Below are 15,965 nucleotides of genomic sequence, written 5' to 3' on the forward strand. Positions count from 1 at the left end.
ATACCAGACTTAGAGTCACATAGCTTGATTATCAGGGGAGATTTTAATGCAGTCATTGATCCGGAATTGGACCAGTAAAAATCCAGGACAGGGAGGGTGCCAGCCGCGGCAAAGGAATTGAAGGGGTTTATGGAACAGATGGGGGAAGTAAACCCATGAAGGTTTGCACGGCCAAGGGTGAAGGAGTATTCTTTTTTCTCCCATGTCAATAAGGTATACTCTCGCATCGACTTTTTTGTTCTGAGCAGGGCTCTAATACCGGGGGTGGTGGATACTGAGCACTCGGCAATCGCAGTGTCGGATCATGCCGCACATTGGATGGATCTACTGGTTAGTTTGGAGAGAGGGCAACGCCCGCTAGGAAGGCTGGATGTGGGGTTGTTAGCAGATGAAGCAATCTGTGGGCGGGTGAACAAGTCCATCCAGAACTACCTGGAAACAAATGATACGGGGGAGATCTCTGCAGCGACGGTTTGGGAAGCTTTGAAGGCAGTAGTCAGAGATCAACTAATCTTGATACGGGCTCACAGAGAAAAGGCAGAACAGGCTGAGAGGGATAGGTTAGTTGAGGAGATACTCCAGGTGGACAGGAGATAATGTAGGTGCCGGACACAGGGCTACTGAGGGAGCGGCGGCGGTTACAGCCAGAGTTTGGGCTGTTGATTGCAGGGAAAGCGGTGGAACAGCTGAGGAAGGCAAGCGGCTGATTTATGAGTATGGGGAAAAGGCAAGCAGAATGTTAGAGCACCAGCTCAGAAAAAGGGAGGCGGCCAAGGAGATAGCCAGAGTAAAGAATAAAGGTGGGAATACTGTCCTGGACCCAGTGGGGGTGAATGAGGTGTTTAGGGACTTTTACAGCAAATTATATGAGGTGTTTAGGACTTTTATAGTAAATTATATGAGTCAGAACCCCCGGCTGGGGTGGAGGGGATGAGGCAGTTTATGGGTCAATTGAGGTTCACGAGGATGGATGAGGATCTGATGGAAGGGCTGGGAGCCCCAACTGAAATTGAGGAATTAATTGAGTTCCTGGAGGGCATGCAGTCGGGCAAGGCCCTGGGGCCGGATGGCTACCTGGTGGAATTCAATAAGAAGTTTTCAGAGATATTGAGCCCACTGCTGGTGAGGAAATTTAATGAAGCAAGAGAGCAGGGAAAACCTCCCCCCAACAATGTCGCAGGCCTTGATTTCATTGATCCTGAAATGGAAGAAGGATCCGGAGCAATGCGGGTCATACAGGCCGATTTCTCTACTGAATGTGAACGCCAATCTGCTGGCTAAGATACTGGCCACAAGGATAGAGGATTGTGTCCCGGGTGATAGGGGAAGACCAGACGCTGGAGGTGCTGGGGGAAGTTATCCGGATCCTCGGAGAATTTGATAATTTTTCGGGGTATAAATTGAACATGGGGAAAAGCGAGATGTTCGCAATCCAGGCAAGAGGGCAGGAGAAGAGACTGGGGGAGATGCCGTTTAGAATGGTAGGAAGGAGCTTTCGGCATCTGGGAATCCAGGTGGCCTGGGAATGGGAGGCACTGCACAAGTTAAACCTACCCGCTATCACTGGCGGGGAGGGTACAGACTGTGAAAATGATGGTCCTCCCCAGATTTCTGTTTGTCTTTCAGTGCCTCCCCATCTTCATCCCAAAGGCCCTTTTCAAGCGGGTGAATAAGGTTACTTTGGGCTTTGTGTGGGCGCGAATGAAGAAAGAGTTGCTGGAGCGCAGTCGGGGGGAGGGGTGGGTTGGTGCTGCCAAACTTCTGCAATTACTACTGGGCGGCTAATATAGCCATGATTAGGAAGTGGGTAGTGGGGGTGGGTCGGTGTGGGAGCGGATGGAGGCGGCGTCATGTAAGGACACAAGTTTGGGAGCACTGATAACGGCACTTCTTCCGTTCTTGCCGGCCCGATACTCCACAAGTCCGGTGGTGGTGGCAGCTCTGAGAATCTGGGGGCAGTGGAGGAGATATAAGAGAGTGGAGGCAGCATCGGTTTGGACCCCAATTTATAATAATAATCGGTTTGTACCGGGTAGGCTGGATGGTGGGTTCCGGAGATGGCAAAGGGCAGGAATTAGGAGGATGGGGTATCTATTTATAGACGGGAGCTTCCCCAGCTTGAAAGCCTTGGAGGATAAATTTGAATTGTCAGCAGGGAATGGGTTTAGGTATCTGCAGGTGCGAGACTTCTTGAGAAGGCATTTTCCGGCCTTCCCACTGCTGCTGCCACGGGGGATACAGGACAGAGTTGTCTCCAGGACCTGGGTGGCAGAGGGGAAGGTATCAGATATTTACCAGGAACTTTTGGAATCAGAGGAAAATCCGGTGGAGGAACTTCAGGGCAAGTGGGAAGATGATCTAGGGGGAGAGATAGAGGCGCGTCTGTGGGCGCATACCCTAAGCAGGATTAACACATCCTCATCATATGCCAGGCTTAGCCTGATACAATTCAAGGTAGTCCACCGGGCACACATGACTGTGGCCCAGATGAGCACATTTTTTGGGGGAGAGGACAGGTGTGTGAGGTGCGCGGGAAGCCCAGCAAATCATGTCCACATGTTTTGGGCATGCCCGAAGCTTAGAGGGTTTTGGCAGTGTTTCGCAAAGGCAATGTCCACAGTACCCAAAACACAGATGGTGCCGAGTCTGGAGGTGGCAATCTTTGGAGTGTCGGAAGAGTCAGGAGTTCAGGGGGCAAAGGAGACCGACGTTTTGGCCTTTGCATCCCTGATAGCAAAGAGACAGATCTTATTAATGTGGAGGGACTCGAAGCCCCTTAGTTTAGAGACCTGGTTTAGTGACATGGCTGGGTTTCTCAGTCTCGAGAAAATAAAGTTTGCATTAAGGGGGTCAGTGGTTCGGTTCACCTGGAGGTGGCAGCCGTTCGTTGACTTTAGAAAGGAGCAAGGACACAGTGGGATATACTGGGCCTCAGGGAGGTAATGTTGTTTCACTGAATAAAAATACTTCAATAAAATTTCGCAGACTCCCATCGTTTTGTCATACTGGTGACGAGGGTGAATTGATGCTGAATCACCTCCTGAAAAAATTCTTTGGAGTGGATTACGGGACGGAATTCATTGCTGTGGTGTTTATTCAGAGCCTGTGCGGTTATGGAAGGTGACCGTCGGGCTGAAGATATGCTGTGGCTTGTGGCGTGCATACGTTTGGTGAAGTCCAGGGCCTGGAGAAACCGGGAGTACCGGATGGAGCATTATTTGACCAGGTCGCGCAGCGTTTCTGTCCTTTTCCATCTGCCATTGTTACATCATGTGGTTTGCTGCGGAAGAGTGGTCCATTGGGGTGTCCGTTTTCGAGTTTGATGTCACTCTGTTGGGACTTTGTTCAGGTTGTGAGTGCAGCATTATGTTACCTGGACTGTTCCGTGACCAGTTGGTTCCTCGGGTTCAGTTAATGCTGACTTCAACCCGTGTGACTGGTGGGGTTGTCGGACCAGGCGTAATGCTTGGCGGGATATGCACTGGGCCATCCTGCTCATCCCCGTTTGAAAGATAGAGTGTGTTGTGTCATAATATACATCCAGGTATATGATGGAGTGCAGACAGGCAGTGATTGACACACAGGATGACCAGTGAGCACACAGAGCACAGCAGCTATAAAGCCAGAGGGCACCAGTTTTCCCGCTCTCTCGGGATCCAGCCTCTGAGACAGTCAGAGCTCGTGAGCAGCAACTAGTACAAACACCATGTGGTAGTCAGTTAGTCTGGTCAGGTTAGCCTCAGGTCGGAGAAAACTTCCGGTCAGCAAGTGGAGCGGTCGCACGGAGAGGGGCTCCCGTAGTGGCGGAGAACAGGGAAGGGAAGGGAAGGAAAAGGACGCACACCCAACCCCCCCCCCCCCCCCCAACAAACCTGTCATCGGAGGATCCTCGGCAGCAGCGGCAGCAGGAGCGGTGCGGAGGCGGGAGCGGCGAAGGCAGAAGCGGCCCAGCGGGAAGGCAGGAGCGGCCCAGCAGGAAGGCAGGAGCGGCTCGGCGGCGGCAGGAGCAGCGGCAGGTCCACACCCCCCCCCCCCCCCCCCCACAGGCCCGGAGCGGCGTCTCCACACCCCCCCCCCCCCCCCCCCAGGCCCGGAGCGGAGCGGAGCAGAGACTCCACCCCCCCCCAAACGTGGTCCCGGAGCGGAGCGGCATCTCCACACCTCCCCCCCCCCCCAGCGCGGTCCCGGAGCGGCAGCCCCCCCCCCCCAAGGCCCGGAGCGGAGTCTCCACAGCCCCCCCCCCAACGCGGTCCCGGAGCCCCCCCCCAAGGCCCGGAGCGGAGTCTCCACAGCCCCCCCCCCAGCGCGGTCCCGGAGCGGCATCTCCACCCCCCCCCCCCAAGGCCCGGAGTGAAGCGGCATCTCCACCCTCCCCCCCCCCCCCCCCCAGAGCGGAGCGGAGTCTCCACACTCCCCCCCCCCCAGCGCGGTCCCGGAGCGGCATCTCCACCCCCCCCCCCCAGGCCCGGAGTGGAGCAGCATCTCCACCCCCCCCCCCCAGGCCCGGAGCGGAGTCGCCACACACACCCCCCCTCCCCCAGCGCGGTCCCGGAGCCCCCCCCCAAGGCCCGGAGCGGAGTCTCCACCCCCCCCCCCAGCGCGGTCCCGGAGCGGCATCTCCACCCCCCCCCCCCCCACCCAAGGCCCGGAGTGAAGCGGCATCTCCACCCTCCCCCGCCCCCCAGAGCGGAGCGGAGTCTCCACACTCCCCCCCCCCTAGCGCGGTCCCGGAGCAGCATCTCCACCCCCCCCCCCCCCAGGCCCGGAGCGGAGTCGCCACACATACCCCCCCTCCCCCAGCGCGGTCCCGGAGCGGCATCTCCACCCCCCCCCCCCCCCCCCCAGGCCCGGAGTGGAGCAGCATCTCCACCACGCCCCGCCCAGGCCCGGAGTGGAGCGGCATCTCCACGCTCCCCCCCCCCAGAGCAGAGCGGAGCCTCCATCCCCCCCCCCCCCCTCCCCCCAGCGCGGTCCCGGAGCAGCATCTCCACCCCCCCCCCCCAGGCCCGGAGTGGAGCGGCACCTCCACCCCCCTCACCCCCCCCCCCCCCCCCCCCCCGCGCGGTCCAGGAGCGGTATCTCCACCCCACCCCCCCCAAAGGCCCGGAGCGGAGTCTCCACACACCCCCCCCCCCCAAGGCCCGGAGCGGAGTGGAGTCTCCACCCCCCCCCCCCCCAGAGCGGAGCGGATCTCTACCCCCCCCCCCCCCCCCAGCGCGGAGCGGTATCTCCTCACCCCCCCTCCCCCTCCCCCCCCCCCCCCGTCCGGAGTGGAGCGGCATCTCCGCACCCCCCCTCCCCCCCCCAACCGGCAGCGACCACCACGTGGCAAGGACAAAGGACTGGACAAAATCCTCTCTCTCTCTCTCCTGCGTGAGTGAGGAGAGAGGAAGGGGGAAAGGGGGGGGGGGAAAGAAGAGGACTTTTATTTTAAAAAGAAAACTGTTAAAGAGAGAGGGGGAGGGATATATATATTATTTTCTCTCTTTTTACACCCTCTCCCATCAAAGTAAGCCCACCTAAGAGGAGTTGCATAAAAGCGGCGGGGGGGTGGGGGGGGGGGGTGGAGAAAATAATTAATAAATAAGTAAATTAAATTAAAATAGGGCGTGGAAAAAGGGGGAAAATCAAAACAAGGGTAGAAGAAAAGATGAAAGGGAAGGGGGAGAAAAAAACGCCAGAAGGGAGCCAAGGGAGAGGGGGCACCATAAGCAGACGGGACAAAGGGCAAGCCAGCTCAGGCGAGCGGATTAGCACACGAAGCGGCGGGACGGATGTATCGCCGCATCAAGAAGAGCCGGACAGACAGGTGCCCTCTCCCCTGGGGTTAGAGGGGGGCTGGAATTGGAAGGAAGCCTTTACTGAGGTGGTGAGGGAGCAGCTGCAGGCAATCAAGGCAGAGGGGAAAGCAGACGCAGAGGCCGCAGTACAGGCAGCAGTGGCCAGGGCCATGTCAGGGGTGCAGCAGGTTCTGACCAGATTGGAGGAGAAAGTGGATGCCCAAGGGAAGAAACTGGAAGCCCAAGGGAAGAAACTGGAAGCCCAAGGGGAGAAACTGGAAGCCCAAGGGGAGAAACTGGAAGCCCATGAGGCAACCATTAAAGAGCTGGAGAAAGCAGCGACAGACATGAGCGACCGGGTCACGGCCCTGGAGAGGGAAGTGGCGAGACTGGGCGCAACACAGGGGAGCCTGAAGGGCAGGGTGGAAGACCAGGAAAACAGCTCGAGAAGGCAAAATGTTAGGATAGTGGGCCTGCCAGAGGGGACCGAGGGTAGAAACCCCACAGCATACGTGGCTGCGATGCTGGGCAACTTAGTGGGGAGGAACACTTTCCCCACCCCACCAGATTTGGACAGAGCACATTGGCCGCTGCGCCCGAAGCCCAAGGCAGGGGAACAACCGAGAGCAGTCATAGCCAAACTGCACCGGTACCGGGATAGGGAGACAATCCTGCGCTGGGCCAAGGAAAATAGAGCCTGCAAATGGGAAGGGCACACCATCCGAATTTATGAAGATCTTGGAGCGGATATAACTAAGAAACGGGCTGAGTTTAACAGAGCGAAAGCAGCTCTCTACAGGAGCAAAGTGCGTTTTGGTATGCTGTACCCAGCGAAACTCTGGGTCACATACCAAAACAAGGAATATTTCTTTACAGCCCCTGCTGAGGCGAATAGGTTCGTTGAGGAGCACGGGCTGGAAGAACAGCAGGGGAGGTAGGGACGAGGGGCCCCTGGCAAGGAGCAACGGCACGCCAACGGGTAGGATGGGAGAAGAGCGGGCAAAAAACCATAGAGGCCAGGTAGAGGAGAAGCGAGACAACAACCTCCGAGAGGGGAGCCACCGTACTAGCAGGAAAGCTAGCGCCGGGGGCACGCAACAAAGCAGGGCCGCAGCGCACCGCCAACAGGGGGGAAGGTGCCAGGCAGGGGAGGGGGGTGATCACCCATCAAAGTCGGGAGAGCAAACGGCGACAGGAATAGGGGATAGAGGGGCAAAGGAGGGGTATACAGGGGAGGAGGTTAGAGGGAGAGACCAGGGGGGGGGGGGGGGGGGGGGCACACAGGGAGCGAGAGACCAGGGAGGGGAAAGGTAGGGACAAAGGGACAAAAGAGGCCAGAAAAGGAACAGGGCTACAAAGTACCACAACCAAGGGCTCAGAACAAGGTACCGCTGCAAGCACCCACCCAGTACGGTCTGTGGGCAAAGGGGGCCCCCAGAGTGCAGGGGACTACCCGCGTGGCGGACACACAGTGGACGGCCATGGCGGGTGCCCCCAGGACAAGGGGAAACCCCGGAGCGCAGAGATCCGACCGCATGGGAAGAGCAGTGATAGCGGCCATCCTGGACGGCCCCCTAACAAAGGGAAAACCCGGAGGGCAGGGGCTCGTCCACCAGACAAACATGGTTAATCCCACAGGAACGAGGGGGCAGAAGCCCCACACCAGGATATTCACCTGGAACGTAAGGGGACTTAACAGCCCAGTGAAGAGATCTAGAGTCCTCACCCACCTCAGAAACATGAGGGCCGACATAGTCTTCCTCCAAGAGACGCACCTGAGGGAGCAGGACCAACTGCGGGTAAGAAAGGGCTGGGTGGGACAAACCTACCATTCCTGCTATGGGACAAGGGCCAGGGGGGTGGCGATACTGATCGGCAAGAGGACAATGTTTAGGGCGACAAAGACGGTTACAGACCCAGGGGGGCGGTATGTCATGGTCAGCGGGGCCCTGGATGGGGCGCCGGTAGTCCTAGTCAATGTGTACGCGCCCAACTGGGACGACACGAGCTTGATCAAAAAGACCATGGCAGAAGTCCCGGACATAGCGACGCATCGACTAATCATGGGGGGGGGGGGGACTTCAACTGTGTACAGGATCCAAAGACGGACAGATCAAACCCCAAAACGGGGAAAACCTCAAGCATGGCAAGGGAACTCGGTCACTTTATGGAGCAGATGGGAGCTGTGGACCCCTGGAGGTTTGCCCACCCGGGGGAGAAAGAATTCTCCTTCTTCTCCCCAGTACACAACGTGTTCACCAGAATTGACTTCTTTGTGGTGGGGAAAATGGTGCTTCCAGGGATAGAAAAAGTGGAATACTCCGCAATTGTGATATCAGACCACGCCCCACACTACATGGACGTGCGGCTGGAGACGGGAAGGGCCCAGCGCCCCACATGGAGGTTGGACGGTGCCTTACTAGCTGACAAGGCCTTCAGCGAAAGGATAGCGCGGGCCATAGCGGAGTACACGGAGAACAACCAAAACGGGGAGGTATCATCCTCCACGTTTTGGGAAGCGCTTAAGGCCGTACTAAGAGGGGAAATCATTGCCTTCAAAGCGCAAAGAGATAGGGAGGAAAGGGTGGCTAGGCAGAAGCTGGTCGACTCCATACTGGAGGTAAACCGTAAATACTCCGAGGCCCCGACCGTAGAGCTCCTGGCGGAGAGAAAAGAACTACAAAGGAACTTTGACCTGCAAAAAAATTTGCGACAGCGCTGGCCCCGCACCTGCGGGAGATGTTCACAGACTCGCTAGCTCGGGGCACACTGCCACCCACGTTAGCACAGGCCTCAATTTCGCTGATACCCAAGAAAGACAAAGACCCAACGGAATGTGGGTCATACAGACCCATATCTCTGCTGAACGCAGACGCCAAAATACTGGCCAAAATCCTAGCCAAAAGGCTAGAAGACTGTGTACCTGAGGTGGTCACAGAGGACCAGACGGGCTTCGTCAAAGGTAGACAGCTCACCTCGAACATCAGGCACCTGCTGAACGTGATAATGACCCCCTCCGGGGAGACAACACAAGAGGTGATCGTCTCCCTGGACGCAGAAAAGGCCTTCGACAGAGTCGAATGGAAATACCTCATAGAGGTACTGGAGCGGTTCGGGCTTGGAACAGGGTTCACCGCTTGGGTAAAGCTCCTATACAATGCTCCCATGGCGAGTGTACGGACCAACAATACCAACTCCCAATACTTCCAGCTGCACAGGGGCACCAGACAAGGATGCCCACTGTCCCCGCTGCTGTTCGCACTAGCAATCGAACCGCTAGCAATCGCGCTCAGGGCAGCAAAAAATTGGAGGGGGATCCGAAGGGGAGGCAGAGAGCACAGAGTCTCATTCTATGCAGATAATCTGCTCCTCTACACCTCGGACCCACAAAGCAGCATGGACGGAATCATCGCGCTCCTGAAAGAGTTTGGAGCCTTCTCGGGCTACAAACTCAACATGAGCAAAAGCGAGATTTTCCCAGTACACCAGCAAGGGGGGCCCTAAAGGGGCTGCCGCTCAAACAAGCCCAACATAAATTCCGCTACCTGGGGATCCAAATAGCCCATGACTGGAAAGGGATCCACAAATGGAACCTCACCAGCCTGACGGAGGAAGTAAAAAAGGACCTACAAAGATGGAACACACTCCCACTCTCCCTCACGGGGAGAGTCCAGACGATCAAAATGAACGTATTGCCCAGGTTCCTCTTCCTGTTTAGATCCATTCCGATCTACATCCCCAAGGCCTTCTTCAAAGTGCTGGACAAACTTATCATGGCGTTCGTATGGGGGGTAAAAATGCTAGGATCCCAAAGAAGGTCCTACAAAAAACAAAATCCAGGGGGGGGCTAGCTCTCCCAAATCTACAATTCTACCACTGGGCGGCAACAGCCGAGCGAGTAAGGGGATGGATCCAGGAGCCAGAAGCCGAGTGGGTGCACGCGGAGGAGGCCTCCTGCATGGGGACCTCCCTCCGGGCCCTCGCCACGGCAGCACTCCCATCCCCACCCAAAAAACACTCCAGCAGCCCAGTGGTAGTAAGCACCCTCCAATCCTGGAACCAACTGCGGCAGCAATTTAGCCTGACCAAAATGTCGGACAAGGCTCCCATCTGCAACAACCATAGGTTCACACCAGCACTGACTGACGCCACCTTCAAAAGGTGGAGGCAGGACGGGGGGACACTGACAGTCAGGGACCTATACACGGACGACAGGATCGCAACACTGGACGAACTGACAGAGAAATTGCGGCTAGCTGGGGGGAACGAGCTGCGGTACCTCCAGCTCAAAAACTTCCTACGAAAGGAGACAAGGACGTACCCACAACCGCCACGACAGACACTACTGGAAGACCTACTGGACGCAAGTATCCTAGAGAAAGGTAACTGTAGCGACTTGTATGACCGACTGGTAGAAAGGGACGACACTGTACTGGACGCAACAAGAAGGAAATGGGAGGACGACCTGGGGATGGAGATAGGGTGGGGACTCTGGAGCGAAGCACTACATAGGGTCAACTCCACCTCCACGTGCGCAAGGCTCAGCCTGACGCAACTAAAAGTGGTACATAGAGCCCACTTAACAAGAAACCGTATGAGCAGGTTCTTCCTACGGTTCCCACCGTTCCTTCATACGGTGCCAAAGAGCCCGGCCAACCACGCCCACATGTTCTGGTCTTGCCCCAGACTTGTGGAGTACTGGACAGCCTTCTTCGAGGCAATGTCCAAAGTGGTGGGGGTGAGGGTGGAGACATGCCCGATAGTGGCGGTCTTCGGGGTTTCAGACCAGCCAGATCTATTCCTGGGGAGGAGGGCGGACGCCCTTGCCTTTGCCTCCCTGATTGCCCGCCGTAGAATCCTGTTTGGCTGGCGGTCAGCAGCACCGCCCAGAGCTGCAGACTGGCTGTCCGACCTCTCGGAATCTCTCCAAATGGAGAAAATCAAATTCGCCATCCGAGGGTCGGACGACGGCTTCCACAGAATGTGGGAGCCATTCATGCAATTGTTCCGGGACCTGTTTGTGGCCAACGAACAAGAGGAAGAATAGTCGGGTGGCCAAGAATCAGGAGGAAAATGGATGGGAATCGGGGGAAGGTTGCCGGGGGGGGGGGGGGGGGGGGGGGGGGGCTACGGGTTCGTTATGGGGGTTTGATGGCTAGCTGAGGCCCAAAACCAAACTGTAAATAAATGCCTATAAACATGTGCCTCGGCCATATTGGGGAATGTAAAATATGTATGCCGGTTAAAGGGGGGCGGCCACAGTTATTATTACGAAGATGCTTACCTGTAAATATATATGTTAATTTTTCCGTGTTCTTTTTTTTTTCTCTCTCTAACAATTTGTAATTTGTTCAATATAAAACATGAAAACTGAATAAAAAACATTTAAAAAATAAAGGTTAGCCTCAGGTCTCCAGTCAAGTCAGCATAGTGTCAACCCACAGTTAAGCATGTATTATAGTTAGTTGTTCAATAAAATCATGTTGCATCTCTTCAAGTGTTGGAAGCCTGTCTCTCGCTACAATGCATCAAACGCAGTCCACGTCGACCCAGCTTACCCAACACATCATGTTGGAGCCAAAACGCATTTTGGGTATTCGTTTAACGTGTCGTCTCGCCGCTGTGGGTGTTGCACCGAATCTTGTGCTCTTCTTTGTCCTCGACATTTTATTTGTTATCGCCTCCTCAGAGGTTGTCCGTGGGAGGGTTTTTGTATTTTGGAGGGGAGGGTTGTATTAACCGCAGGGGTCTCATCCAGTGGGGGATGATTGTTCTCTCATGCTCATTGGAATATGTGCTCCCTGGCTGTGGACACGTTAGCTTAGCCAGCATCAGTATCAATGTTCAGCCACTGCAGAGCTGATTAAAAAGGAGAGAGGACCGAATGAGGTGTACCAGGCCTCCTGTTAGTGGTGTTGTTTTACTGAATATAAAGACTTTTATGAAACTCATCAGACTCCCCTCGCTTTATCATATAAGATACAGTTGTTAGTGGGATTAATTTAGTGTTTCTGTGCCTGGAAGGGTAAAACTCACAGTTAAATTCATGCTGGATAAAGTTGTTTGGATGTGATTCACTTGTCCTTAGAGAGGGGTACGGCATGAAGAGTAAATAAATCTGGTGGTTGCTTCATAACTGGGGTCTTGTCAGGTAAAGAAACATTTAATACATAGAAATTTGAAGCAGGAGGAGGCCATTTAGCCCTTTAAATTTGCTTCGCCATTCATTATGATCATGGCTAATCATCAAGTTCAATACCCTGTTCCAGCCTTTCCTCCAAATCGCGTGATCCCTCCAGCCACAAGAGCATTAAGTTTAAGTTTACCTAATTTATTTATTTATTTATAAATTTCGAGTACCCAATTCATTTTTTCCAATTAAGGGCCAATTTAACGTGTTCAATCATCTTTGGGTTGTGGGAGCGAAACCCACGCAAACACGGGGAGAATGTGCAAACTCCACGCGGACAGTGACCCAGAGCCGGGATCGAACCTCGGACCTCGGCGCCGTGAGACTGCAGTACGACCACTGCGCCATCGTGCTGCCCACAAGTTTAACTAATTTATGGGAAGTTAGAGACATGTAGTTAGAGAGATGATAGCTCTCACAGCTCTGCTAGAAGCAGTTGGTTTGAGAAGGCTAAGAAGCGAACATCTCTCTCAGCCTTGCTGGAAGAAAAACCATTCTATGGAGTTATTGTTAAGAAAGCAGATGCTGGAAATCTAAAGTCCAGCTAGATAAAGAAACTATAGAAATGAAAAGAAGTTTCCAAGAAGTCTGGAGTTAACTGAACAGAGAAAACTGGACACCAGTAGAGATTACCGTTCAGTACAGTCACAGCGAGTTGAAAGGACATTGGATAGCAAGAGGCTAAAAAGACATCTGCAGTAGTGCCAAGGTTTGTGAGAAATTACTACAGTTTGTTAGACATTATTTGAAATAATTGTGGGAACTGGTGACTGGACCTCAGAGTTTGGGTGGAGTTTGGACTTTCTCCCTGTATCTGCTTGGGTTTCCTCCGGGTGCTCCGGTTTCCTCGCACAGTCCAAAGATGTGCAGGTTAGGTGGATAGGTAATGCTACATTGCCCCTTTGTGTCCAAAGATGTGCAGGTTAGGTGGATAGGTAATGCTAAATTGCCCTTTTGTATCCAAAGACGTGCATGCTGCAGAGTTACAGTGATAGGATGGGGAGTGCTCTTTCAGAGAGTCGGTACAGGCTTGATGAGCTGATTGGTCTCCTTCTGCACAGCAGTGATTCTGTGACTCCACAGACAGTTCCATTTGTAATTCATGAGCTTGTTCATCAGTCGTTATAAACTCATACCTCATACCTGTCACCCATTTTAGTTGATTTGGTGAACAATGCAGTTAGAATAGAATAGAATCCCTACAGTGCAGAAGGAAGCTATTCAGCCCATTGAGATTGCACCAACTCTCTGAAAGAGAACTCCACCCACGTTTGTCCCCTTCTCTACCTAATAACCGCTTGACCTGACCCGCATATCATTTTCTGGACATTACGGGGCAATTCAGTATGGCCAATTCACCTAACTTGCACATATTTGGACTGTGGGAGGAAACCAGAGCACTTGGAGGAAATCTACGCAGAAACGGGAAGTACAAACTCCGCACAAACAGTGACCCAAAGCCGAAATTGAACCTGGGTTCCTGGCACTGTGAGGCAACTGTGCCACAGTGCCGCCCATGGTGCAACGGGCCATTTATCGTCACCATTTTCCAAGACTACTTCCGATCTGCACCAAGGGGAAGAACAGAAAGCTCAGCTGGCGTGAGGGTCCGAGAGTTCCTTTTGATTGCAAAGAAGAAAAACTTTCACAACTTCCTGGTGTCTCAAAGCATTTTAGACAATTGGATCAGCATGTTAGCATAGTGGTTAGCACTGTTGCTTTATAGCACCAGGGTCCCAGGTTCGATTCCTGGATTGGGTCACTGACTGTGCGGAGTCTGCACGTTCTCCCTGTGTCTGCTTGGGTTTCTTCCGGGTGCTCCGGTTTCCTCCCACAAGTCCCGAAAGACGTGCTGTTAGGTAATTTGGACATTCTGAATTCTCCCTTTGTGTACCCGAAAAGGTGCTGGAGTGTGGCGACTAGGGGCTTTTCACAGTAACTTCATTGCAGTGTTAATGTAAGCCTACTTGTGACAATAAAGATTATTATTATTACAATTAAGTACTTTGAAGTGTAATCACTATGTAATGTGGGAAATGACACAGGTAATACAGTAAGCTCCTCCAAAAAAAGAATGTCATAACAAACAGATAATCTGTATTTGCAATGCTGATTGAGGGATAGATATTGTGCAGCACCACGGGTTTAACTCTGCTACTCTTTGAAATAGTGCCATGAGATCTTTACGCCCATCTGAAAGGGCAGACTGTGCTTCAGTTTAACACCTCCTCCAAAATACTGCACCATTGAATGTACATAACTCTCAGTACTATACTGGAATGTCAGCTTAGATCGCTGTGCTCAAATCCTGGAGGAATTCATAACTTTCTGACCCAGAGGCAACACCTACCAATCAGATCGCACCTGCTTCTCTGGGCATGCAGAAATCCGTTTAACATTGTAAATACCCTGATGTGCCTCTTCAGCCTGGATCCAGCTAAAAATATCTTTCTCAGGGCGGCACTGCTGCCTCTCGGCGCCGGGGACCCAGGTTCGAATCCTGACCGTGTGTCCGTGTGGAGTTTGCACATTCTCCCTGTGGCTGCGTAGGCCTCACCCACAACCCAAAGATGTGCAGGGTAGGTGGATTGGTCATGCTAAATTGCCCCTTAATTGATAAATGTTTAAAAAAATACCTTTCTCCAGCACAATCAGTATTGCTCACAATTCACATAATCTCAAGTAAAACTCTCTATGTATGGGGTTTGAATGGTGACTCCATAGCTGGAATTTTCAGCATTTGTGAGGACTCCACCTGCCTGCAGCAAGTTCTCACATGCCTCGTAAAAAACAAGAATTAAATGAACAGTGGTGGGAATGCAACACAAACAGTGTAATAGTCCGCTCCTATTTTATTCAATGCTCTCTTTACTCATATCCTGCCTTTGGCAGGTCTGAGAAGCTAATAATTTTTTTGAAGTTTCTTCTTGCAGAGTTCAATAATAGAAATAACTCACCGATCTGACAACTGTCCAGAAATAAAGGAACCAGACAGCACTCCCACAAAGAATATGGACATAACAAACGGTCCTTTCCAGTCATTGTCACACACCAAGTTCCACTGAAATGCAAAAAGAAATAAAAAATTCCTTAGATGTAATTTAAAGATAATTACAGACAATCATTTTTACTGTATTTGATCTAAACATACCTAAAAGAGATAATGGGCAAAGCTCACCTTTAATTTGCATCTTTAATCAGTGACTGCAACAATAATTACAAAATCAAATATGACACCGAGCCACATTTATTTAATTCTTTCAGCAGCTCAAGTCTATATATTCTCCAGGTGTCGCTGCAAAGGGACATGTCTCCTAGACTATTTGAAGAGGGCGAATGATGCTGGAGATTTCACATGAATCAACACTGGGTGAGGCAGTGGTGTAATGATAATGTTGCTGGCTCAAAATCTAGGGGCCTAGGTTCTGAGTTCATGGGCTCCAATCTAACCATGGCAGGGATTGCAATTTAAATTCAATTAAGAAGAAACTAGTGTCAGTAATGGTGACTGTGAAACTGTCATGAATTATCAGAAAAGCCCATCTGGTTCATTACTGTCCTCTAGTGAAGGAAATTTTGGTGGCGATTCTCCGATTCAAGTTCGTATCGTCACCGCAGGCAGCGAGGACAGAGAAATTGGCGCTCAGCCAATACTTCATTCACTGCAGTGAGACCGGAGAATCTCGCCAGCATGAGCAACAAATAGCAACGGGGCCCAGCGGGGTTTCCAGGGTGTCTTGCAGTGCAGGCCTGAGGCGATTCAGAGTCCGTAGGGGTCCGCCGCGCGGTCGGGGGTGTATGAACGGGCGTTTCTGTACGCAACGTCTAGAGAGTTTGGGAGGGCCCGTGCCTCCGTGAGGCTCAAAGTTTCCTTCTCTAACAGTCTCTGGCGGATTTGTGGGGACTGCATACCCGCAACAAAGGCGTCTCGGATTAACAGTTCGGTGCTCATTAGCAGAAACTTGCGGGCAGCCGCAGTTCCTCCCCAGTACAAG

At 53.0% G+C, this 15,965-nt stretch overlaps 1 protein-coding gene across 1 annotated transcript in view; it reads right to left on the reverse strand.

Annotated features, from left to right (window-relative positions):
• The window catches only part of LOC119965337 (solute carrier family 22 member 5-like), a 169,799-nt gene that overhangs the window by 134,489 nt on the left and 19,345 nt on the right, over positions 1 to 15,965 (reverse strand). Inside the window, exon 2 of the mRNA XM_038795962.1 lies at positions 14,928 to 15,031. Coding sequence (XP_038651890.1) covers positions 14,928 to 15,031 — 104 coding nt within the window. The remainder of the gene's footprint in view (positions 1 to 14,927; positions 15,032 to 15,965) is intronic.

The sequence above is a fragment of the Scyliorhinus canicula genome, chromosome 4 (assembly GCF_902713615.1).
Source record: "Scyliorhinus canicula chromosome 4, sScyCan1.1, whole genome shotgun sequence".
Taxonomy (NCBI): domain Eukaryota; kingdom Metazoa; phylum Chordata; class Chondrichthyes; order Carcharhiniformes; family Scyliorhinidae; genus Scyliorhinus; species Scyliorhinus canicula.